This window comes from Stegostoma tigrinum, chromosome 13, assembly GCF_030684315.1.
Source record: "Stegostoma tigrinum isolate sSteTig4 chromosome 13, sSteTig4.hap1, whole genome shotgun sequence".
NCBI classification, from domain to species: Eukaryota; Metazoa; Chordata; class Chondrichthyes; order Orectolobiformes; family Stegostomatidae; genus Stegostoma; species Stegostoma tigrinum.
The window spans coordinates 6,781,930-6,809,374 of record NC_081366.1 but is presented as its reverse complement, the minus strand read 5'-3'; the positions used below and the strand labels follow the sequence as shown (position 1 = coordinate 6,809,374).

The window sequence follows — 27,445 nt, the reverse complement described above, 5'->3', positions numbered from 1 at the left end:
TTAGCCACAATACTTGTATGGCTGGTACACCTCAATTTATGGTCAAACCAGACCTCCAGAATGCTGATACTGAGGTATATTTCAATGGCTATCTCCTTGAAAATCAAGAGCATGTAGTTTGATCCTCACTTGTTAAGATAGTCATTGTCTGGCGCTATGTGCATCAAAAATTATTAATTGCATATCACGCCAAGCTTTAAATTTGTCTGGCTATTTCTGCACGTAGGCACAAAAACAGAAATTGCTGCAGGAATTCAGCATGTCTGATAGCATTTGTGACGAGAAAGCAGTAAATATCAAATTTTCCGACCTGCTGTCAGTTCAGATGAAGAGTAATTTGATGCAAAACATTTCGTGCTATACACCTTCACGCTCTGCTTCGTGTAAGGACCCCTTTCCATTGTCTCATTTATTTGTCTCCATCACTGAGATGACTGGCTTCCAGGAATTCTTCGAGTCACCAGCATGTACCTTTTCATTACCTGATTCATTATTTTTAGGCTGCGTTCTGATTTTAAACATAGGAATCAAAGAACTACATAATGCTATCAGTTAAATTGATTAAATCATGGAATCCTACCGCAATAATGCAGTGAAGGGCAGCATTCAGCCAGTGGAATATGAGCTAGCTCATGGAGGAGCAACACAAATAGCTCCACTGCGCTATTCATAACGCATACCGTTTTTCTCTCTCCTTCAAATATTTATTCAATTTCCTTTTGAACATTAGTGCTGGAGCTCTATCCATTATGAAATCAGGATGTGCATTACAATTTCCAGTCACTCATTCTTAAAAATAAAAAAAATACCTCCACCTTCTCCAGGACTTCCAATTCCCTGGCCCCCAACACCTCATTTTCACCATGGACGTCCAGTCCCTATACACCTGTATTCCTCATGCAGATGGCCTCAAGGCCCTCCGCTTCTTCCTGTCCCGCAGGCCTCACCAGTCCCACTCCACTGACACCCTCATCCACCTAGCCGAACTCGTACTCACCCTCAACAACTACTCTTTCGATTCCTCCCACTTCCTACAGACTAAGGGGGTCGCCATGGGCACCCGCATGTGCTCCAGCTATGCCTGCCTCTTTGTAGGTTACGTGGAACAGTCCCTCTTCCGCACCTACACAGGCCCCAAACCCCAACTCTTCCTCCGTTACATTGATGACTCTATCGGCGCCACCTCTTGCTCCCCAGAGGAGCTCAAACAGTTCATCCACTTCACCAACACCTTCCACCCCAACCTTCAGTTCACCTGGGCCATCTCCAGCACATCCCTCAACTTCATGGACCTCTCAGTCTCCATCTTAGGCAACCAGCTTGTAACTGATGTCCATTTCAAGCCCACCGACTCCCACAGCTACCTAGAATACACCTCCTCCCACCCACCCTCCTGCAAAAATTCCATCCCCTATTCCCAACTCCTCCGCCTCCGCCGCATCTGCTCCCACAATGAGGCATTCCACTCCCGCACATCTCAGATGTCCAAGTTCTTCAAGGACCGCAATTTTCCCCCCACAGTGGTCGAGAATGCCCTTGACCCCGTCTCCCGCATTTCCCGCAACACATCCCTCACACCCCGCCCCTGCCACAACCACCCAAAGAGGATCCCCCTCGTTCTCACACACCACCCCACCAACCTCCGGATACAACGCATCATCCTCCGACACTTCCGCCATCTACAATCCGACCCCACCACCCAAGACATCTTTCCGTCCCCACTCTTGTCTGCTTTCCGGAGAGACCACTCTCTCCGTGACTCCCTTGTTCGCTCCACACTGCCCTCCAACTCCACCACACCCGGCACCTTCCCCTGTAACCGCAGGAAATGCTACACTTGCCCCCACACCTCCTCCCTCACCCCTATCCCAGGCCCCAAGATGACTTTCCATATTAAGCAGAGGTTCACCTGCACATCTGCCAATGTGCTGTACTGTATCCATTGTACCCGGTGTGGCCTCCTTTACATTGGGGAAACCAGGCTGAGGCTTGGGAGCATTGTGCTCTTGAGATGCTGCTGGGTCTGCTGTGTTCATCCAGCCTCACATTTTATTATCTTGGATTCTCCAGCATCTGCAGTTCCCATTATCACTGATACAATTTTAACCTCACTGAAAAGCCTCTTCCAGGGATGCCTAACCTGAAGAAGTTACCCTCGTCTCTCCAGACCAACCTCAGGGAATCTCTCTCCCAGTGCAACTCTCTTGTAATCTCTTCCTCTCCACCTATCTTCTTTTCTCTCCATCTTCGGTCGGCCTCCCCCTCTCTCCCTATTATTCCAGAACCCTCACCCCATCCCCCTCTCTGATGAAAGGTCTAGGCCCGAAACGTCAGCTTTTGTGCTCCTGAGATGCTGCTGGGCCTGCTGTGTTCATCCAGCCTCACATTTTATTATATTGGCTTGGGGACCGCTTTGTAGAACACCTCCACTTGGTTCGCAATAAATAACTGCACCTCCCAGTCGCTAACCATTTCAACTCCTCCTCCCATTCTTTAGATGACATGTCCATCATGGGCCTCCTGCAGTGCCACAATGCTGCCACCCGAAGGTTGCAGGAACAGCAACTCATATTCCGCTTGGAAACCCTGCAGCCCAATGCTATCAATCCACCCACTGCATCCCAAAACCAGTCCAACCTGTCTCTGCCTCCCTAACCTGTTCTTCCTCTCACCCATCCCTTCCTCCCACCCCAAGCTGCACCTCCATCTCCTACCTACTAACCTCATCCCACCTCCTTGACCTGCCCGTCTTCCCTGGACTGACCTATCTCCTTCCTACCTCCCCACCTATAATCTCCTCTCCACCTATCTTCTTTTCTCTCCATCTTCAGTCCGCCTCCCCGTCTCTTCCTATTTATTCCAGAACCCTCACCCCATCCCCCTCTCTGATGAAGGGTCTAGGCCCGAAACGTCAGCTTTTGTGCTCCTGAGATGCTGCTGGGCCTGCTGTATTCATCCAGCCTCACATTTTATTATCTCTACTCCTTCACTCTGTTTCCTTTACGAATCACCCATCTTTTCTGGTGATTGGAAGCCATTTTACTTTACTTTCTACATATCCTTCATGATGTTACAGCCTCTGTAAAACATTTTCTTAGCTTTCCACTCTAATGAAAACAAATAATCCATTTTCTCCAATTATATGTCATTTTTCACCCCGGTACCAATGTGGTAATTCAGATTAGTTCCCTTTCCAAAGCCATCAGATCTTTTACAAAATAGGTTGACCCCATTAGACGTAGCACTCAAACAGGGCGAAAATAATGTGCTCTAAATGACTGTGATCAGAGATAATGGGAGCTGCAGATGCTGGAGAATCTGAGGTAACAAAGTGTGGAGCTGGATGAACACAGCAGGCCAAGCAGCATCTTAAGAGCACAAAAGCTGACGTTTCAGGCCTAGACCCTTCATCACTTTGTTATCTTTGATCTAAATGATTACCTTTACTATCTGACTTTTACACCTTCTGGATCCATTCACACACTGGACAATGGATTTTAATTATTGCTTTGATTACCAGTCCTGCCACCTGTAACATTGTGAGCCTTCGGTTTCTCTCTTGATCCCCGGCATGGAAGGGATTGCCTCCCCTATCAGCAAAGAGGAAATGGGTTGGGACTCTACTTATTGGAGTTTTGGAGAATGAGCAGCGATCTTGAAACGGTGAGTCAGAGATTTTAAATCTTTAAAAAGCTTACCTCGAGCGTCGGTGCCTTCCATTACTGGTTGCAGCAGCGGCGCGAACGGGAGCTTGAACCGGGGCTTGTCGGGAAGCCGGTGAGTCACTGCTTTTAAAACTTACCTCGTGAATCGGCGGAGGGTACGCTGAGCAGGACCGGACACGGGACTGCTGAGTAAGTGAGGTAATATACTTGTGTGGTTGCGTCACCCGAAACAGTACTCGGATAGCGTCTCCTACCCATCCTCCTCCTCTAACCAAAAAAAAGGCTCTGTGCGACAGAAGGTAACTAGTTTATTTTTTATTCTTTATTTTTCGACAGTCTCTTTGGGAATTTAGAATAATGGGAACGGAGGTCAGGGCAGTTGAATGTTCCTCCTGCAGAATGTGGAAGGTAAGGGCCACCACTAGTGTCCCTGCTGACTACATCTGCGGGAAGTGCACCCAACTCCAGCCCCTTGAAAACCGCGTTAGGGAACTGGAGCCGGAGCTGGATGGACTTCGGATCATTGGGGAGGCAGAGGGGGTTATTGAGAGGAGTTACAGGGAGGTAGTCACTCCTCAGGTACAAGAAAAAGGCAGATGGGTTACAGTCAGGGGACGGAAAGGGAACCGGCAGGCAGTGCAGGGATCCCCTGTGGCTATTCCCTTCAACAATAAGTATACCATTTTGGATACTGTTGGCGGGGGGGGGGGGGGCGACTTACCAGGGGAAAGCAGTGGGGCACAGGTCTCTGGCACAGAGTCTGCCCCTGCTGCTCAGAAGGGAAGGGGGAAGAGGAGCAGAGCAATAGTCATTGGGGACTCCATAGTTAGGGGGACAGATAGGAGGTTCTGTAGGGACGAGAGAGACTCACGGCTGGTGTGTTGCCTCCCAGGTGCCAGGGTGCGTGATGCCTCTGATCGTGTTTTTGGGATCCTTGAGGGGGAGGGGGAGCAGCCCCAAGTCGTGGTCCACATAGGCACCAACGAAATAGGTAGGAAGAGAGATGGGGATTTAAGGCAGAAATTCAGGGAGCCAGGATGGAAGCTTAGAGTTAGAATGAACAGAGTTGGTTCATTTGGTTTGTTGCCTGTGCCACGTGCTAGGGAGAGAGAGGAGTTGAACACGTGGCTACAGGGATGGTGCAGGAGGGAGGGTTTTGGATTCTTGGATAATTGGGGCTCTTTCTGGGGTAGGTGGAACCTCTACAAGCAAGATGGTCTTCACCTGAACCAGAGGGTACCGATGTCCTGGAGGGAAAATTCGCTAAGGCTATTCGGGTGGGTTTAAATTCATTCAGCAGGGCGATGGGCACCAAAATTGTAGATTGAGTACATAAAAGGTTGAGAGAAGGGAGGTCTGAAATAAAGTTTCAGGGATGCAAGATGGCACCGGAAAGCAAGAAGTTAGTTTGAAGTGTGTCTACTTCAATGCCAGGAGCATCCAGAATAAGGTGGGTGAACTTGCAGCATGGGTTGATACCTGGGACTTCGATGTTGTGGCCATTTCGGAGACATGGATAGAACAGGGACAGGAATGGTTTTTGCAGGTTCTGGGATTTAGATGTTTCAGTAAGAACAGAGAAGATGGTAAAAGAAGGGCAGGTGTGGCATTGTTGGTCAAGGACAGTATTACAGTTGCAGTAAGGATGTCTGGGGACTCATCAACTGAGCTAGTATGGGCTGAGGCTAGAAAGAGGAAATGAGAGGTCACCCTGTTGGGAGTTTTCTATAGGCTTCCGAATACTCCCAGATATGTAGAGGAAAGGATAGCAAAGATGATTCTCGATAGGAGTGAAAGAGACAGGGTAGTTGTCATGGGGGACTTCAACTTTCCAAATATTGACTGGGAATGCCATAGTTTGAGTACTATAGATGGGTCAGTTTTTGTCCAGTGTGTGCAGGAGGGCTACCTGACACAGTATGTAGACAGGCCAACAAGTGACGAAGCCACATTAGATTTAATACTGGGTAATGAGCCCGGCTAGGTGTTAAATTTGGAAGTAGGTGAGCACTTTGGTGATAGCAATCACAATTCTGTTATGTTTACTTTAGTGATAGAAAGGGATAGGTGTATACCACTGGGCAAGAGTTATAGCTGGGGGGAAAGGCAATTACGATGAGATTAGGCAAGATTTAGGGAGCATAGGGTGGGGAAGGAAACTGCAGGGGATGGGCACATTAGAAATGTGGAGCTTATTCAAGGAAAAGCTCCTGTGTGTCCTAGACAAGTATGTACCTGTCAGGCAGGGAGGAAGCTGTAGAGCACGGGAGCTGTGGCTTACAAAGGAAGTGGAATCTCTGGTCAAGAGGAGGAAGAAGACTTATGTTAGGATGAGATGTGAATGCTCAGTTCGGGCGCTTGAGGGTTACAAGGTAGCCAGAAAAGACCGAAAGCAAGAGCTCAGAAGAGCCAGGAGAAGACATGAGAAGTTGTTGGCGGATAGGATCAGGGTAAACCCTAAGGCTTTCTATAGATATTTAAGGAATAAAAGAATGATGAGAGTAAGATTAGAGCCAATCAAGGATAGTAGTGGGAAGTTGTGTGTGGAGTCAGACTAGATAGGGGAAGCACTAAATGAATATTTTTCAACAGTATTCACTCTAGAAAATGACAATGTTATCGAGGAGAATACTGAGATAGAGGTTACTAGACTAGGTGGGATTGAGGTTCACAAGGAAGCGGTATTAGAAATCCTACAGAGTGTGAAGATAGATAAGTACCCTGGTCTGGATGGGATTTATCCTAGGATACTCTGGGAGGCCAGGGAGGAGATTGCCAAGCCTTTGGCATTGATCTTTAAATTGTCATTGTTTACAGGAATAGTGCCAGATGATTGGAGGATAGCAAATGTGGCTCCCCTGTTCAAGAAGGGGAGTAGAGACAGCCCTGGTAACTATAGACCAGTGAGCCTTACTTCAGTTGTTGGTAAAGTGTTGGAAAAGGTTATAAGAGATAGGATTTATAATCACCTCAAAAATAATAATTTGATTAGGGATAGTCAGCACGGTTTTGTGAAGGGAACGTCGTGCCTCACAAACCTTATTGAGTTCTTTGAGAAGGTGACCAAACAGGTAGATGAGAGTAAACCGGTTGATGTGGTGTATATGGATTTCAGCAAGGCGTTCGTTAAGGTTCCCCACAGTAGGCTATTGTACAAAATGCGGAGGAATGGGATTGTGGGAGATATAGCAGTTTGGATCGGAAATTGGCTTGCTGAAAGAAGACAGAGGGTGGTAGTTGATGGGAAATGTTCATCCTGGAGTCCAGTTACTAGTGGTGTCCGCAAGGGTCGGTGTTGGGTCCACTGCTATTTGTCATTTTTATAAATGATCTGGATGAGGGCGTAGAAGGATGGGCTAGTAAATTTGCAGACAACCTTCAGTTTGGTGGAGTTGTGGATAGTGACGAAGGATGTTGTAGGTTACAGAGAGACATAGATAAGCTGCAGAGCTGGGCTGAGAGGTGGCAAATAGAGTTTAATGCGGACAAGTGTGAGGTGATGCACTTTGGAAGGAGTAACCGGAAGGCAAAGTACTGGGCTAATGGTAAGATTCTTGGTCGTGTAGATGAGTAGAGAGATCTTGGTGTGCATGTACACAGATCCTTGAAAGTTGCCACCCACGTTGACAGGGCTGTTAAGAAGGCATACAGTGTTTTAGCTTTTATTAATAGAGGGATCGAGCTCCGGAACCATGAGGTTATGTTGCAGCTGTACAAAACTCTGGTGCGGGCGCACTTGGAGTATTGCGTACAGTTCTGGTCACTGCATTATAAGAAGGATGTGGAAGCTTTGGAAAGGGTGCGGAGGAGATTTACTAGGATGTTGCCTGGCATGGAGGGAAGGTCTTATGAGGAGAGGCTGAGGGACTTGAGGCTGTTTTCGTTAGAGAGAAGAAGTTTGAGAGGTGACTTAATTGAGACATATAAAATAATCAGAGGTTAGATAGGGTGGACAGGGAGAGCCTTTTTCCTAGCATGGTGACGGCGAGCATGAGGGGGCATAGCTTTAAATTGAGGGGTGAAAGATATAGGACAGATGTCACAGGTAGTTTCTTCTCTCAGAGTAGTAAGGGAATGGAACGCTTTGCCTGCAAGGGTAGTAGATTCGCCAATTTTAAGTACATTTAAGTCGTCATTGGACAAGCATATGGGCGTACATGGAATAGTGTAGGTTAGATGGGCTTCGGTTCGGTCTGACAGGTCGGCACAACATTGACGGCCGAAGGGCCTGTACTGTGCTGTAATGTAATGTTTTATGTTCTATACAAGATTCTTGAAGGATAAATGCGGCGAGGATGTTCCCGCGTGGGGAGAGTCTGGAAACAGAGGGCAGTCTCAGTTTTAAGGGCACCAATTTCGCCTGAGATGAGGGCGAATTTCTTTTCTCAGAGCGTTGTGGTGTTAAAACTCCTTGCTGTGGGGACGGCGTCCTTTTAGATATTTAAGGCTTGGATAGATAAATTCATGATTAGTAGCGGAATCAAAGATTGTTCAGGGAAGTGGACGTGAGATGTACCTGATCAGCGATGATCCTATTGAATGGCGGAACAGGTCGAGGAATCGAACGACCGACTCCTGTTGCTATTCCTTATGGTCCTGACTTTATGGTCTTTCAGGTTTCCCTGTAACATCAGGCGTGTGTGGATTCCTCCCCTCTTGCTACCATATTATGTCCTGTGACTTATTTTTGTAAACTGTATCCTCCTGCCCAGACAGCCGCCTATGTCCCTCTAAAGCCGTGCAAAATCCTTCTCACTGTTTTCTTCAGTGGTCCAGGTTTGAGGACAGTTAGTGCAGAAAACTTCAAGGCAGCTGCAGCACACTGAATTGAAATAATTTATATCCAGATCTCATATACTTTCTTATTTTGATCTGTATTTACTTAGATACTACACGTAGCTCATATTAAAACAGCAAAATTTGATATGGAAGAAACTGTTTGCTGCAAAGCAGTTCCTGCCCATTACAGATTGCGGAAACGGGAGAAAGGAAACAGATCTTTTTCATCACCACCACAAGAGGGTGTAATTTCAGCTAAGAAATCTTCGTGTGAATTGAGACCTGCCTCGGTGTACGTGAAACACATCGCCGGCTTAGCTGTTAGCCGGTTACCTCATAACGTTTACCATGAGCTGTGCTCATTTTCAGGGGCGGTCCTTATTCGCTTTGCTACAGGCCAACCTGGCCGAGACTGAGTTCCACAGAGCATCCTATTTTCGGCCGGAATACATGAAACGTTTGCTGAAGTTTCCGGACTCTGGAGGAGGCTGGGCACAATGCGGCAGATGCTGAGGCCGCTTCTTTAAAGGCTGCTTCTTTGGACGCTTAGAGATTTCTTTGGTCGCTTTTCAGTGCTGCCGGCAGTTAATAGTGGTTAGAGAAGATACAGCACACTGTGTCTGCTAATTTTAGTGCACAAAGACTTACATAATATACAATCATAGATACGTTTTGAATGAACATGCCGCCTTCTTCGGGTTAACTCTGCCTGCCGCAAGATAGCTCAGGAAAAGAGCTGGCAAAGTAGTAGGCAGTTTGGTATTGCCTGCATTTCCGGTGTAACTCTGACCGGTTCCTTTAATTCGAACGTCGTAAAATAGAATGAAATAATGAACAGAAACAACACAGACATTTTTTTAAAAAAATGTTAATGTATTACACAGCAGCATGGTGAAGTAACGAACATACCACCAGCGCGAGCGCAAGAAACTTATCACTTGCCCCAACGACATTTACTCGTCGAACTTGTTGGGGAGCTGGGAGATGAAGTAAAATGTTACGGAAATATTACCGGATGGAAGATCTAAAGTAATAATACTTCATCAAGGTTTCTTTCTGAAATCAATTTTATAAATCGATAATCGGGAAAGTAGCTGCAAATAATAAAATGCTAAATAAAAACGAAAGCACTGCGGTTGCAGTTTCCCGGGAACAACACCAGAAGTTGCTGGAAATGCTCAGCAGGTCTGGCAGCATCCGTGAAGAGAAATATAGAGTTAATGTTTCGGGTCCAGTGACGCTTCCTTATGTGTATAATAACATGCTGCCGTGCTGATACTATCCTCCCATACTGATGTATCAGCATTCTTCCATGCTGAGCAGCCCATGGGAGAAGCACAGGGTAAAATGAAGAACTACGGATGCTGAAAATCTGAAACAAAAAAAAGAAATCGATGACGATACCCAACAGCTCTGGTAGCATTCATGGGGGAAAAAAAGTTAACTTTTCGAGTCCAGTGACTTTTCATCAGAAGCATGGAGGGGACCAGGGTACAGAATGTATTTGGCTCAGGGGGCTTCAATACCCGTCGGGAAGCTCGTTCGCAGCAGTACTCACTGAGCTGGTTATGCCGTAAAAGACATGGCAGTCAGATGAGCATGCAGCAGGGAAAACATTACTTGACTGTAGTTTTAATCTAAGAGGTGACAGATTTGAAACAGAGATGGGGACGAAATACTGCTCTCAAAACGCCATGAATCTGCGGAATTCACTACCCCAAAGAGCGCTGGGCGTGAATCCAAGAGGCCCTTTGCAGATTCGGATAAATATAATTAAGAGAAGGCTCACAGCCAGCAATTTGCTTACATGTGACGTAATAAAAGCAACAAGTATCACGCCTTTCTAGAAAAAAGCGACAAGTCTCATTGTCGGAAATAGCAGGAACTTGCGATGCTGGAGTCTGAGATAACAAGATATATATAGAGCTGGAGGAACACAGCAGGCCAGGCAGCATCCGAGGAGCAAGAAAGCTGATGCTTCGGGTGTGGGCCCTTCTTCAGAAATGGGGCAACTGAAGGGATGTCTGAAATAAATAGGGGGCGGGGGTGGTGATAGAAGATGGAGCGGATAGGTAGGAGAGAAGACGGGCAGTTCAAGGAGGCGGGGATGATGCGAGTAAAGGTGGGCGTAGGTAGGAAGTGGGGGTGGGGTTTGGCCAGTGAGGTGGGAGGGGCGGATAGTTGAGAGATGACGGAAAGGTAAAGGAGGCGGGATGAGGGGGCATGGGGCTGGTCCTGGGATGAGGACGGGCCTGGGTAGATTTTGAAGCTAGTAAAGCTCATATTGAGACCATTAGGTTTCAGGTACCTCATATTCTGCCTTGGAAGCCTACAACCCAAAGATCTGGAAGCACACCACCATTTGATGCGTAACGTATTTAAAAAAGTGAGTCTAGAGGCTCTTTTTAGATTCAGGTGAATATAATTAAGCTTTTCCAGAAACTTCTGTTTTTGTACCTTTCTGCAGTCCCTCCTTACGACTGTAACAGACTTCTTAATTAATAATGCAACACCACCTCCTAGAATCATTCAGCAGGGAGAGGCCCCTTAGCCCATCATTTCTGCATCAGCAAAAACTATTCTAAATGTATGAATATATCCCACGACTTGGCCCAGAGCCTTGAACGTCACAACATTTCCCATGCTCATCGAGTTACATTTTAAAGATTGTTAAGTTTCCTCCCTCAATCACCCTCCCAGGTCATGTCTTCTCCACCCTCTTGATGAAAAGAAAATTCCTCAAATCCCACCTTTTACACCTTCCCTTGTCTTATGTGAGGACCATTTACCTCAGAATGCTGAGTTGCCAGTCCTGCTCCTCATCTTATTTTGACAACAATCTCATAAATCCATGTACTTAACTCATCCGTTTTACTTATAATGCACATGTTTTAATCTAAGGGCCATCTCGCCTTCCCAGACTGTCTTGAGTGTCAGCGTGGCTGAAACGTCTCTGTCTTGGTTCCTTTACTCAGTTATGCTACATCTCCATTCTACTAAGTCTCTGTGTCCTCTTTCCCTGCCAAACTGGTTTGAACTCAATCCATCAGCACCAGTAAATCTACCAGCAAGGATGGTGGTTTATTCCCTTATTTTAATTTTGCTCTCATCGTGTCGTGTCTGAAGCGCGATTTCTGACAGCAAATCTATTCGCTAACGTTGTCAGCCAGGAGCAACTCGTGGGCACAATTGAAAGCTTGAGGATTCAAAACCCACTCCAAGATCCAGAAAGACTTGCAAGAATGGTTCAGGGTTTACTGGGTTGTGGATGGCCCAAGGGAGTTTTCCCATTTTTCGTTAAGGTAGAAGAATCGATGGGAAGATTAAAAAACAAGGGTCACCCACGGTTTCAATCCAAAATTGATCAACCGTTTCTCATGATTGGCCGATATCAAACTTTTCTCACTGAAGGGACAAATAAACAAATTTCAGAAAGAACATTGTTGGTATTTTAAGCATAATTATTAAAAAAAGTCAATAAAGTAATAATTTGACAGTTGAAAAAATATTAATTAATAAAACTAATTAATGTTTAATATAACCATTAAAATGTACAAGGCGAAGGCAACTAACAAATGAATCTCTTTTGCTTGTTGTTTTCAAAAAACAGGCTGGGAGCACAAAAGCTGACGTTTCGGGCTTAGACCCTTCATCAGAATAGGGGGATGGGGAGAGGGTTCTGAAATAAATATGGAGGTGGGGGGGAGGCGGATCGAAGATGGATAGAGGAGAAGATAGGTGGAGAGGAGACAGGCAAGTGGCGTTTGCACATTCTCCCCGTGTCTGCGTGGGTTTCCTCCGGGTGCTCTGGTTTCCTCCAACAGTCCAAAGATATGCAGGCTAGGTGGATCGGCCATGCTAAATTGCCCGTAGTGTTCAGGGGTCTGGGTGTGATGCTCCAAAGGGCGGTGTGCACTTCTTGGGCCGAAGGGCCTGTTTCCACACGGTAGGGAATCTAATCTAATCTAGTCTAATATAATCTAATCTAAACATCAGTTGGAATCATAACAGTCTGTTAGATTGGATAACATAAGCATCACATCAAGATTGTTGACAACCGTCAGCTATCATGTCCTATAATGGTGGCAGTTGCAGGAGTGGGACTGGTAAATGGTTATAAAAGAATGATCATTGAAGCATAGGCAGTTCTGGACCATAAAGCAAATGGTGACCAACCGCAGGGACATTTTTTGACTCCTTATTTCATTAACTTTATCATTTTATTAGAGGAAGTTCAGAGATGGTTTACTTGGATGCTCCTTGGTACAGGGGGATTGTCTTATGAGCATAGGTTGAACAGGTTGTAACTGCACTCATTTGAGTGTAGAAGAATGAAAGATTATCTCATTGAAACATTTAAGATACTTCTTGGATTGACAGGACAAATGCTCCTCGCGGTGGAGTCTAGAATTAAAGACCATAGTCTCAGAGTACAGGGTCGACAATTTAATGCTGAGATGAGGAAGAATTTCTTCTCTCAGAAGGCTGTGAGCCTTCGGAACTCCTTGCCACAGAGAGCTGTGGGGGCACCGTCCTTTTGTATATGTAAGGCTGAGATCAGTCGGGGAATCAACAGTGCAAGTAAAGGGCAAGAAAATGGACGTGAGGACAGTTGGATCGTCCGTGATCCTACTGAATGGCGAAGCAGGCTTGAGGTGCAGAACAGCATACTCCCGTTCCCCCTTCTTATGGTCTTAACAATCAGTTTTCATGAGCACCAAACTCCAACTTGAACTTGAATGTTCTGATGAAGTTCAATGCCTGAAACGTTGACTCTCCTCCTTCACTGATGCTGCCTGACCTGCTGTGTTTCTCGAGCTCCACACCGTATCGACTCCAATCTGAACTGCTATTAGGAACTGTTACTTTACTTCTACATAACAAAGTTCAAGACTTATCAAGCTAGTATCTCTGCATCTCTTCTCTTGGAAGAAATAATAAACTAAACGGAGTTCTACTATGCTTTCTGCCGTAAAAGTTAAATTTAAAATGACTCCTCGTAGGTTTATGAGCAAAATCCGTAGTTAAAAAGACTTACTATATCGTTACTACTAACGTTAGAAGTCAAAGGAAGATGTTCGTGTACCTACAAAACCTCGAGGCCAAAACAAAATGCTGTGTTCTACACTAACATGTTACCTCCTCGCCTAAAGAAACTTAGGTCTGTGAATTGGTCGGTTCTTTTTGCCATTTTGTTTTTTTTTACAGCTCGGCGCCAAAACAGGTGTGACATCATCCCTCGCTGTACGTTTTGATCTCCATCTAGTGGCTGAAACCTGTAATTATAGCCTTCAACATTTTAAGGCACTGACCTACACAGGGTATCACTTTCAGATACGTCGTAAAAGTGCCGACGAAAATAGATGCAAACGAAGAAAAATAAAACGGCATGACATCATACCAATTAAAAAGCATGAATAGACAAATCCTGTATTCAGCCAAATTAAAATAAAGCCATGGACATTCAACGAAAAAAATCAAAACGAACATTGATTGTAGATTTAACAGCAGCTTATATTTTCACTCAATTGCAGCTATTTATACGACATGCAACTTTATTTCACAGATCCGACCATAAATGAATCAGACAAGAGGATCTCTGGATATAACACTTGCTATGAGTAAAGAGGTGTTTTGCAAAATAAATATTACGTGACGTTTCTGTGGATGAAACCGTTGATTCAGGGCAGGCATGGTGAATAAAAGCAAAAATAAAACGGAGACATTGGACATCTGGAACAATAACTGAGAATTCTGGAGAAGCTCTGTAGGACTGGTTGTATCTGGGAGAAAGAGACAGAGAGCGAGAGAGAGAGAGTAAGCATTTCGCGTCCAGTACAACTGTTCTTTAGATTTGAAAGGAGCTGGAGTTTTGTGATGTTTTATGCTGTTGACAGAGGGGTCGATGAACGTATGGAGAGATGGTGAGGGACCCAGAGCAAAAGACATCGGAAGTATACTAATTGTGTTAAAGGAGGGATGAAGATGTAGGCGTAAATGCTAGGTGAGGCAAGGAAAGAATCAATGTACTCTGCTGAGAGCAAAACCAACATAACAAAAACCAGACACTTGTCAAAATGGAGAACCGTGTTCATGGTCCGAATTTATTGGCAACTACTGTGCGGCCTAAAGACTCTAAAGTGCCAACATAGAAAAAAAAAGTTTACGCTAAGCTTCTTTAGACACTAACACGCTAAAGACGGAAATATAAGCATGAGAATAAGATGGTTTATTTAAATGTTAAGCTTCCGGAAAGTTGAGGTCATTGGTACAGATTGAGTGAGGATAACCCATAAAGCAGTCACCCAGATTTTGTTTGACCTCGACAAAATGAACAATGCCGCATTATGCACAGGCAATATAGACAACTCCATTGGGAGAAGTACCAATAAACTACTGTTACATCTGAAAGTTGATTTTGAGGCCTGGAATACTGAGAATTAGCATTTGTTGCACCGTTTATAACTGCATGGGAAGGAGACATGAAAGGGTAGCAGGTGACTGATGAAATGTTAAGTCTGAAGGAGGAGTGGAACACGATGCTGCCGATGGAGTGATCCCTGTGGAATGTTACTTGCAGATTGGAGGGGAAGATATGAGTGTTAACACTATCCTGCTTGAGATAGCGACAATGGGAAAAAAGTTGTCTCCAATACAGATAGTGGTGGCTCAGAGAGTAAAGACACATGGAAACCTGCCGTTATTCTGAGTAGAAGGGGAAGGGATAGGAGCAGAAGTGTGAGCAATAGGTCAAACACAGATGGGGACCATGTTCACTTCTGTAGGGTGGGATATGATTGTAGTTTCTCTGACGAAAAACTCGTGGAGAAGTTAATTTTGTTAACCATTGACTCGACTCTGATCAGAACCTTAAGGAAAGATCTTCTATGCAAGGGAAGAGTTATACCATTGATGCCTTGCTGGAAGATGGTCGTGAGCATGAAGGTTTTGTTTTTTTTTATTTTTGGTTAGTATCAATTATAAGCTTTTTTTTTGTAAAAACTGTATTCTGTATTTTTGACAGTGGTATCAAATTAGGGGAAATCTGTTCTAAAGCCTGAAGACAATTGATGGATTTCTACACCTTTTATGAAAACTAAAACAACATGACACTCAGGTAAAGTCTTGCTTGCACCAATGCTTGCACAAGCATTAGAGCAAACATAATTAAACGTAAGCTCGAGGCAGAAGGATGTTTACGGATGATTGTTTGTCTGGTAACACATACCTGATTGGTCTGTGAAAAGCTGAACAGTTATTCATGTCAAAGGCCTTCACCCGTGCCATAAGAGTAAACAATGTGATTAGCTCCCAGGAACATGCAAACGTGCTGTGAATGTTCACATCAGAAGGGAAGGAATTGTTTTTGGTTTGCAGCAAAAACAAAACTGAACCCAGATAATAGTCAAACTATTTGCAATCATCAATCGTTTTAAGCTGTAACATATAATCATGACATCTGAATCCTCCTATAAATTTATGCCAACCAGCCAATGAATCTTACAAGCAAATTGAAGTGATGAAGAATTAAGATAATAAGATAGTGCCCTGGCAAAGCAAATGTGTCGTCTCAGTCCAGCCTTGGGAAAGGGAAAATTGAATGTCATTTCCAGTCTTTTCGTTCACACATTATACCCAATGTTTCTTTCCTGGCCGTGTCTAGCAGGGTCACATTAATTGGCATGATGGGACTGGCGATCTCAAGTATATTTATTTCTATGCAAAGAGGATTCAGATAAGGTAGATGAGCATAGAGCTGGGGCTGGTGCATGGAACTACGATTTATAACTATTACAGAATTTGGTTGACAGAAGGGCTGGACTGGCAGCTCAAATTTTTGGGACATAGACGTTGCAAGAAGGAAATGCAAAGATGCAAAAGATGTGGAGAAGTTACACTACAAATTAACGAGAATGTTACAATTGCACTGATTGAGGGCATCTTGGAGGGGTCATCCAGTGAGCCCATGTGAATAGAATTAAGGAATAAGAAAAGTGCAATCACTATAGTCGGGTCATATTATAGACCTTCCAAAGGCCAGCGTGGGTTATAGAGGAAGAGCCATGTAAGACGATCGTTGCAAGATTTAAAAGCAAAAGAATTATTGCAGTGGGGGACTTTAACATTCCCCATTGTGATGAGGGCTCCCTTAGTGTTGGCAGCTTAGATATAGCAGAGTTTTTTGGAACATCTAGGAGGGTTTCTTGAAACAAGATGTAGATAGTCCAACTGGGGGAGAGGTTACAATAGACCTTGTACCTGGAATAGCCTGATCAGTTGATCGAGATTTCAGTGGAAGTGCATTGTGGGAACAGTGATCATAATTGCATAAATTTTAAGTTAGTTACACACAGGGAAATGCTTGATCCTCGAGTGTAAGTGCTAAATTGGGGCGAAAGCTAATCATAACAGTATTGGGAAGGAACTGGAGGAGTTAGATTGGAGTCAGCTGTTTTAGCGTAAATTCACAGCTGACAAGTGGGAGTCTTTTAAAGGCCAGTTAATGAGAAATGATGACCAGCATGTTCCTGTGGGGAAGAAATGCAAGGACGACAAGATTATGGGATGCCAGGTGACAAAAAATATTGAAAATTCAGTCAAAAAAGAAAACAGGACGCTTATGCAAAGTTTAGAAAGCAGAAATCAGACAGCACCTTTTGAAGAATATAAAGGAAACAGGAACAAAACTGAACAAGGAATTGAGAGGGCTAAAAAGGGCCTTGACACTCCTTGACAAATAGAACTAAGAAGAATCCCAAAGCATATTATGGGGAAATAAGGAGCAAGAGGGGAGACAGGGACAGGGCAAGTCCACTCTAGCATAAAGGAGGGAATTTCTGCATGGAGTCACGGAAAGTGGGTGAGGCCCCAAACAAGTACTTCATCTCAGTATTCACCAAGCAGAAGGGTGTGGATGTTAGCAAGATTTAGCACAGATATTTTGAGATTCTACAGCCTGTCGGTATAAAGAGGAAGAAGCTTTGGGCATCTTGAAAAAAATTAAGTGTAATATCTCCCCAGAGCTTGGTGTGATCTCTTCCAAAATACTGAGGGAGGAAAGGCAGGGGATTTCTGGAGCTTTGACAGAGATCCTTGTATTCTCTTTCACCAAAGGCACGGTGCCAGAACACTGGAGTGTATTCATTGTTGTTCATTAGATTAAGGAGGGCTGCAGGGACTATCAATAAAATCATAAATTGGTGAGCCTCACATCAGTTGTAGAGTAATTATTAGAGCAGATTCCTAAGTACAGAATTCATTTGCATTTGGAAACGAGCAGAAAAATTCAGACTAGTCAGCATGGCTTTGTGCAGGGTGGTCTTGCCTCACAAATTTGTTTGAGTTTTTCGAGGAAGTGACAAAGATATTTGATGATGATAGGGTAGTGGACTTGTATACATGGACTTTACTAAGGCAGTTGGCAATTTCCCTCATGGTAGATTGGCCCAGAAGATTAAGTTGTGTGGGAACGATACTGAGTTGGTATATTTACAAAGTTAACTTGGTCATGGAAGACAGAGGTTAGTTTTAGAGTGGTGTTTCTCTAACTGGAAGTCTGTGACTTTTGGTGTTCTGCATCTATCAGTGCTAGGACCCCTGTTGCTTACAATTTATGTAAAAAATATGGATGAATATTTAGGTGGCCTGATTTGCACATTAGCAGATGTCATGAAAATTGATTGAACTCTGGATACTGAGGACTGTACTAAGCAAATTAGACAAACGAGAGCCAGTGGATTTGATCTACCTTGATTTCCAGAAAGCTTTTGAAAAAACGCACGAGGCCAATAAATAAGATAAGAACCCCTGACATTAGCGACAGGGTACTGCCATGCGTAGAAAATTAGATCACTGGTTGAAAGCAGAGAGTGGGAATTAAATGGGTCATTTTTTTCGGGTGGAAGCTTGTGACTAGTGTAGTTCCAGTCAGTGTTGGGACCATGAGTGTTCCTGTTACACATTAATGATCTGGATGAAGGAACCGAAGGCATCATTGCTAAGTTTTCAAAAGCCACACAGATAGGTCGGGGGACAGGTAGCGTTGGAGAAGTGGGGAGTCTGCTGAATGTCTTGGACAGGCAATGAGAATGTGCCAAGAATTGGCAGATGGAACATAATGTGGCAAGGTGTGAGTTCATGCAAATTGGTATGAATAATAGAGGCACAGACTATTTTCTATGCAGTAAAAGCTTTGGAAATACGAAGCAACAAGGGACTTGGGAACCCAAGTTCAGGATTCTGTTAAGATTGATATAAAGGTTCAGTTGTGGTTAGGAAGGCATATACAATGTTACCATTCATTTCAAGAAGACTGGAATACAAGAGCAGACATGGACTGCTCAGGCTGTGCAAGGCTCAGGTCAGACAGTGTCTGGAATGTTGTGAGCAATTTTGGGTCAGATATCGAAGGAAGAATGTGTTTCATTGGAGGAGGTCCAGAGGAGGCTTAAAAGAATGATCCCAGGGACGAAAGGCTTGCCAGATAACAAACTATTTAGGATTCTGAGGGTGTGATCGATTGAGTTTGAAAGGAGGGGCATGTCATCCTTACAGAAACTTAAGAATTATTGAGACGCATTGATAGAGTGGATTTGGAGAAGATGCTTCCATTCATTGGAGACATGCGGTCGCATGGGCACACTGTCAGAAGAAAAGAACGACCCTTTAGAACCGAAATGATGAGAAATTTTTTCAACCAAAGGTCGGTGAATAGGTGCAATTCATTGCTGTGGAACTCTATGCAAACCAAGTCATTGAGTGCTTTCAAGATTGATGAAGGGGGCAAGGGTTATGGAAAGAAGGCAGACGAATGGGGTTGATAACATATCAGCCATGACTGAATGGCAGGGCAAACTCGACGAGCTGAATGTTCCAATTTTGCTTCAATAGCTTATGGAATAAGGTTGTCAAGAGTTACAGCAGGATAGAGGTCATTTGGAGATTTGGGCATTGAAATGGCATTTGAAGTTTAATAAGGGCAGGTGTGATGTGGGAGGTCAAATGTAAGGGTGTAAAAATAATGTAAAAGTATTAGGTAAATTACAGAACCCTTAGAAGTATAGATACAGTAGTAATATTACTGCTAGAATTTTATTCCAGAAACTTAGGTAATGTTCTGGGTACCTTGGTTAAAATCCTGCCATCAGTTTTTTTTTGTCAGTGTTCGCTTAAAATACCGACTAAAATGTCATTGTGCCATCATAGAATCATTGAATGAAAGAATTTTACAGTACAGAAGGAGGCCATTCAATCCACTGTGTCTGTACTGGCTCCTGAAAGAGCCACCAAGCTAATCCACTCTCCAGCCCTACCTCCGTAGCCCTCTAACTTCATCCTTTTCAAATATATACTCAATTCTCTATTGAAACCTTCAGGGAATCTGCCTGCACCACTCTCCCAGGCAGTGCATTCCAAATCCTGACAACTCTCTGAATAAAGAAGTTTCTCCTCATCTCATTCCAGCTCTCTTGCTGAAAATCTTGAAGTTGTGACCCCTCGTTACTGGCATACTAACCCTTGAAAATAGAATATCTTTCTTTACCCTTTCGAACTTTTTCATAATTTTGAATATATCCATAAGATTGCCTCTTATTTGACTTTGCTCCAAGGAAAACAAGCCCAATTTATCTCAACTTTTCTTGTAATTAAAAATCTCCATTCCTGGTATCTTTCTAGTCAATCTCCTTTGAACTCTTTACAGGACTTTAGCGTCCTTTCTAAATAAGATGCCAGAACTGAGCACAATATTCTAAATGTGGCCTGGCCAATGATGTGTAGAATTGTAGCACCACTTCCTTGTTTTTATACACAATGCCTCCATTTATAAACCCAAGCATCCTCTGTGCCTTTCTAACAACAGTGTCAACTTACCTGTCCACCTTCAGAGAATCTGGTACGTAAATTCTGAGGTCCTTCTGCACCTTTACTCCCTTCAAAATTGTACCATTGAGCCTGTATTGTCTCTCCATGTTTCTTCTACCAAAACACATTGCCGTACATTTCTCTGCATTGAAATTCATTTGCCATGTGTCGACTCATTTTGCCAACTTGTCAATGTCCCTCTGAAACTGTTAAGCATCTTGCTCACAACTCACTATTCTCTCTAGCTTAATGTCGTCTGCAAATTCAGAGGTTTTCCCCTCAGCGCTCATCTCTAAATCAATTACATAAATCAGAAAAAGCAAGTGTCCCAACTTCGATCCCTGGGGAACACTACTTTGAACGCACCTTCAATCTGAGAAATGCCCATCTGTACCTACCCTCTGTTTCCCATCTTTTAGCCAACTTCTAATCCATGCTGGCAAGCATTTCTAATTTGCTAACTAACCTGCCACGCAGCCCTGTATTAGATGCTTGCTCAAAGTCCCATTGTACAACATGGACAACACTGTTCTCAGCCACTGCCTATATCACCTCGTCATATAACTCAACTTAATTGCCAGAAATTACCTTCCTTGAGCGAACCCACGTCGATTGTTTGCTATAAATTTATTTTTGTCTAAATGTATATTTACATTTTCCCGTATTATGTTCTCCATCAGTTTTTTTCAGTACTGATGTCAGGCTGACAGGCTTGTAGCTTCCTGTGTTATCCTTTGTTCCTTTCTGAAACAATCGTCTCACATTTGCAATCCTCTAGTTCTCTGGGACTACTCCAGTGTTCAGAGAAGCATGGACATTTCTGTCAACGGCTTTGTGACTTGCTCCCTTAACTTGTGCCAGTTTGACACCTTCATTCACTTTCACTTGATTAATGCAACAGTGGTTTCATGCTTGCGCAGCGCTATTTTCCTTTGAAGCATAATCAAAAAAACTTAATCGATTAAAGAACAGTCATTCCTTTTCCTTCGGCAATAATCAATGAGATGTTTCTCGACCAGGCTGATGGATCCCGCTGCGCCCTCATCAAAAAGCAGTAAACATGATCGAGGAGAAAATGCCAGATTTGCAGGTCAGAACGCTCAGATGTAGGATCAATGTAGGTTTGTTTACTCTGAACCCCCCGTCGGCCTTGAGAACAGATGCTCGCAGAGATTCACAACACCCACAATGTACTGAGGGACAGTGAAGATCATCATGCTTATGTGCGTTGGCCATCAGTGTGTGTAAGCCGTTGAAGATCACACATCAGCGCAATGGTGATTCTTTGCCTCCCATACTTTCTAAATTTCAACGGAATTCAGTATCATTAGCATGCAGCTGGGCACAGGGCGGAATCTGTGTTTCTGGGGCCAACTTGCTCGCTTTCTCACTGATCCTTAAAATCAGGGCCCTAGATGGTCATGTTTACCTTCGTCTCGGATACTTCGGGACCTAGCACAGAGATGTCTGGACTTAAGATAATCTTCTTTTGTACGCTGGGACCTAGTCACGCGTCACATGTGCTGACATGTCCGCAAAGCTTAAACTTCCGATCGGCTAGAATTCGCTGGCAGGTTCCTAATTTGAAATTCTCCTACAGCATCGTTTTCCTTATCACCGTATTGAAATGACGAATGAATAGAAAACAAATTACCTACTGCGTTGATTGTTCCAATCGAATTTCACCCGACATAGTCTACTTTATTATCCAAAGCGCTATCTGATGATTCTGTTGTGCAGACCCCTCATGCCCGAATGTCCTTTACATTCTTGCCTTCACAAACCAACGTTTCACTGTGATGAACATACTTTTAGTACAAATTTATCGTGCTTATCTTATATACTATTACTCCATATTAGTTCACAAACCATTATCTTTTAACATTCCACGTTTGAGACAATTATACCTTTGAGCTTTTTCATTCCGTGTCCTCCACTTCCTTGTAGATGCGTACCACATTTTTTGTCGCCCATGCCTTCTCATGCCTCCAATCCAAGGATCTGCGTTTGCACATACAGAATGGTGAAACCCGAGATCGTTGACTGCGGATTGTATCCAGTTAGCAAGTTTTTTTCCCCTCAATTATTGTTTAACCGTTGTCTTACAGCCATACAGAGCAGTTTTTATGCTTAAAATAGCCAAGGAAGTATCTGTACAGTGTATTTTATGTTCCGCCCTTATCTGCTTGGAATGGTATCCATCCAAGTTATTTCTCATTGGACATCAACTACTTCACTACTCAGTATGAGAAAGATGTGAATCTTGAATTTGATGGAATATAGATACGTAATGTACTGGCATAAGAAAAATAACAAATTAGGTACTTCAGTTCGTGAATATAATATCAAACCCCTGATCATGAGTGGAAGAAGTTGGAAATGGTCTAGTTTGTGTCGACTGAAGCAAGGAAAGAAGTAAAAGAGATGTTGGCAATAATACTAAATTCATTTCTGGTCAAAGGACAGGTGCCAAAGTGGTACTGTTATTTAAGAAGTGAAGAAAGATAAACAAGGAAAATACAACCCAGACTGTGAAATCTCAGCAATCAAAGAGGCAATGGTCGGTGTAAGCCCCAAAATCTGGAATAAATTAGAATCCATCAAGGTGAACTGAAAAAAAGACAAAAAATAAAACATAAATGACAAGGGCAAATGAGCAGGGAATATAAAAACTGACAGTAAAAGCAGCTGAAAAGGTATGAAAAGGAAGAGAGAATTTGTGGTGAACATAGGCCCCTTAGAAAATGAATCTGGGGATACAGATGTGAGGAACAAGGCAATGGTAGAGAAGTCTAACAAATACTCTCCCCTCCTGGGCCACTACAGCTCCTGCTGAACTGATCCAGACCGAGCATAACTTCCCAATGCACACGCCCCCTACCCCCACCCCCCGCCTGCTAGACCTGTTGAGCTTTTTTGACCAACTTTATTTTTGTTCCTATAACCTGATGTCGTGTGATTTTTGACTTTGTTTCACCTCAGTTCAACACCGCCACCTCCACATCATAATCCCTGCAGCGGCAGTGTGCATTACCAACAAGATACACTGCAGAATTTCGCCAAAGGTACTCAGACAATTTCTACCAAACCCACGACCACTTCCATCTAGAAGGACAAGGCAGCAGAGACAGGGGAACACAAACACAGTCATGTTTACTTCCAAGCTACTCACCATGTTGACATGGAAATATATCCCCGTTCCGTGACTGTTGTTGATCAAAATCCTGGAAATCCCTCCCTAATGGCATTGTTGGTCAACACCAGACGGTGGACTGCAATTTTCAGGAAGACAAATCACCACCACCTTCTCATGGGCAACTATGTACGGGCAAAAAAAAAAAATGCTGGCCCACCAGCGGTGCCAACATCGCACAAAAATGAATAATAAAAGCAAAATCTCTGTAACAGGGTATCATGGCTGGTTTACAATGCAGAGTAACACCAAAGCCATGAGTTTCAGTTCTCATACCACCTGAGCTTACCTTGACGAGTTTCCTTCTAAACTTCTCCCCTTGCCTGAGATAACCCTTAGGTGAAACGATTACGAGTTATCTCTCTTTGACGAAAGGGCAACCCTATGATCTGGTAGGACGTGGCGACTTTAACATTTTTAACATGGCGCTAAAAATGCTTTCACAATACATAAATTATTATATTGAATAAAACATGTTGACTATATTACGATAAACGAACTGTCATGGTTTGAATGAATATTTTTACCGACAAAAAATTTGGTCATTGCAAAAAAAACCATAAATAATGTATTTAGGTATATTTAAAAATCAACGTGCCTGCAGTCACAATCCGTACTATGTTATATTCAAACTTTAGCACAAACCATCAATAGCCTAAATAGCTAAATTGTATGAAAATACAATCACATTTAAAGTTGTACAATATGATTTGGTTCAAAACTGCTTTAAGAGGAGTTGGTGTTATAATTGGTCGATACTCGTTGTGTCGCTGTGTACCAATACGGTGGTAGTAATGTGGCTGGAGATCCAGCCCCACGCTCACAACACGAAACACCACGCAACATCGGAGAATAACTGGCACAGTCTTTGTTTTCTGTTTCTCGTTGACATCTGAGCCAGCATCTTATTCTCTAAAGGAGCTTCATGCATTTTTTGTTTGTTTCTTGCCAAACAACTGGAAATTGGGAAGAAGCAAAGAAGACGCCTTTTGATATAGTTCTGTAAATATAAGCTAGAGTATGATAACTGCAGTACAATTTATTGGAGCATTTGACCGCGGTAGCTGTCCTGGTCTTTGAGGACGAATGGCTCGTTTAACATTCTGGTCATTTTATGTGCAATCTCTTTGTTTGATATTCAGCCAAACTGTATACTCAGTTCACGGGACCATTCGCTATTCGATTCCCGAAGAGTTGCAGAAAGGTACTATTGTTGGGAATATTGCAAAAGACCTCGGTCTAGATGTACGACAGCTCTCCGCTCGGAAGTTTCGGATTGTAACGGAAAAGCACAAGCAGTATTTGGATGTAAATTCTGAAAACGGACTTTTGTTCGTCGAAGAGAAAATAGACCGGGAACAGCTCTGCGAACCGATATTCGCATGTGTGTTGACTTTGGAAGCTGTGACTGAGACTCCATTTAATTTATATCATATAGAAGTTGAGATTATCGACATAAACGACAATCCGCCCGCGTTCCAGAAAGGCGAGATCCGTTTTGAAATATTAGAGGTTGCTTCGCCTGGAGCCCGCTTTCCACTTCAAAGAGCGCACGACCCCGATTCTTCAAGCAACAGCGTCCACACTTATCGACTAAGCCAAAATGATTTCTTTGCTTTAGAACTACAAAAGAATAGCGATCAAATAATTACTCCAGAGCTCGTCCTGCAAAAAGCCTTAGATAGAGAGCAGCAAGCGACTCATCGACTAACACTAACCGCAATCGATGGAGGATCCCCAAGCAAATCAGGAAGCATACAGGTTGTGATAATCGTTTCCGATATTAATGACAATGGACCTGTTTTCGATGAGAATGTGTATCAAGTTGTTATTCCTGAAAACGCAAAAAAGGGTTCTTTAATTGCAAAGGTTAATGCGATAGATTTAGACGAGGGAGTAAATGGTGAAATAATGTATTCTTTCAGCGATGACACTGGCGATAAAATACGTAAACTGTTCAGCATTGATCCTGAGAAAGGAGAGATCAGAGTAAATGAAATGATTGATTTCGAGGAGATGGAGAATTTCGAGATGACGGTGCAAGCAAAGGACAGAGGCGCTGCAGGAATACCATCGTATTGCAAGGTCCTAGTTAAAGTTACTGATGTTAATGATAATGCTCCCAAAATTATGATAAATTCTGTACATACCCCGATTCCAGAGGGCGCCCCTAGAGGGACATTAGTAGCCATTTTGAAAGTTACGGACAGAGACTCCAAACAAAGACAGGCGGTTTATTGCCATGTTTCCACGGATGTTCCCTTTAAACTTGACAGGTCTTTGAATAACTATTACACAGTGGTTACAGATGGTGTTATAGATCGTGAAAAGATGCCTGAGTATAACATTACAATTACATGCACGGACACAGGCAACCCCCCGCTTTCGACTAACAAGACCATTCCAGTGCAAATATTGGATGTAAATGACAATGCACCACGCTTTACGCAGCCTTTTTTTACAATGTATGTGACGGAAAATAACGCTATAGGCTCGTCAATCGGATTTCTACCGGCAGTTGATCCGGACAGGAATGAAAATGGCCGACTCTCGTATTCCATCCTGGATAGTTTCGTTCATGGTGTGCCTGTGTCCGCATTCGTCTTTGTTGATTCAAACAGCGGAGTGATGTTTGCACAGCAAATATTCGATTACGAACAGCTTCACGATCTTCGGCTTTCTGCACAAGTAATGGATAACGGGTCCCCACCGCTCTCCAGTAACGTAACTGTAAATGTGATCATAGTCGATCAGAATGATAACGCCCCCGTGATCCTATCACCACTGGCAAATAAAGGCTCGGCAGCAGAGGAGACCATGCCCAGATCTGCTGATCCGGGTTACCTTGTGATTAAAGTGACAGCTACAGACGCTGATTCAGGACAGAACGCCCAGTTATTTTATCAGCTTGACCAGCCTACTGATGAAAGTTTGTTTACCGTAGCTTCCGAATCAGGAGAAGTATGGACTATACGCCGCTTTGACGCAAAAGATTCACAGAAACAGAAAATCGTGATCCTGGTCAGAGATAACGGAAAGCCTTCACTTTCTTCAACTATCAGTATCAACTTGTCAGTGTTAGAAACTGATCATGCCATTGCATCTGATGTCGTTGCGCTGAGGGACTCTGATTTTTGGGCACACGGTGCCAGAGTGTATTTGATCATTTCTTTTGGGATAATCTCCTTTGTCTTTCTTGTGGCTATTGTAATCCTCGCCATAAAAGTTCACAAAGGCGCACATGAAGATCATGGCGACTGTTGTTCCTCACAGATTCTGTTCTGTGCTGCGCGAAGAGAATCACTGCGAGGCGTTCAAAAGGCCAGTGCGGATATTCCAATTCCGGTTAATTACCAGGATGTGTACGAAAGAGCAGCCTTTCTTCAAACAGCTCGATATGACGGGTGTCCGACTTCAAATTCAGTCGCGAGGGACTTCACGCTGTTAAAGTTACATGCTCCGCTGGAATCAACGACCACTGTAAAAGATGGCTCTTTGTTAATAGATCACACTGCAAAGGACCCCTATTCTACTGTGAAGGAAACCATTCAACCTCACCAGGTGAGATGTGCAAAACTTTGCAGGGTCCATAATTCCTTGGCCAAGGTGTACTTGTAGGATGGGGAACGGAGGAGGGGCTTTTATGGGGTACGGGGAGCGGGGTGGGGACAGATTAGGACGTGGAATTAAGACTACACTCAGATCAGTCATAATCTCACTGAACGGTGGAACAGCTATGAAGGTTCTAATGACCTGGGCTTGCTCTTAGGCTCTTTATTACTCTGCTTCATGCAAGACTCAATTCACCAATCTTGAATAGGTTAAACAGTCCTTAATGTTCATTCAACATTGTTTAGCTGGATATCGGGGAAAACAAAATCATATCAGTCTCATATAATATGCACAAAATTGTGATACAAGTTCTGTCGAGGGATATTGTTTACTT

General features: G+C 43.6%; 2 protein-coding genes across 2 annotated transcripts in view; both read left to right on the top strand.

Moving 5' to 3' along the window:
- The window catches only part of LOC125458242 (protocadherin-10-like), a 147,206-nt gene that overhangs the window by 36,389 nt on the left and 83,372 nt on the right, over positions 1-27,445 (top strand). The window lies entirely within an intron of this gene.
- The window catches only part of LOC125458243 (protocadherin-10-like), a 60,247-nt gene continuing 57,107 nt past the window's right edge, over positions 24,306-27,445 (top strand). Inside the window, exon 1 of the mRNA XM_048543344.1 lies at positions 24,306-27,060. Within this exon, the coding sequence (XP_048399301.1) occupies positions 24,586-27,060 (2,475 nt within the window). The 5' untranslated portion in view covers positions 24,306-24,585. The remainder of the gene's footprint in view (positions 27,061-27,445) is intronic.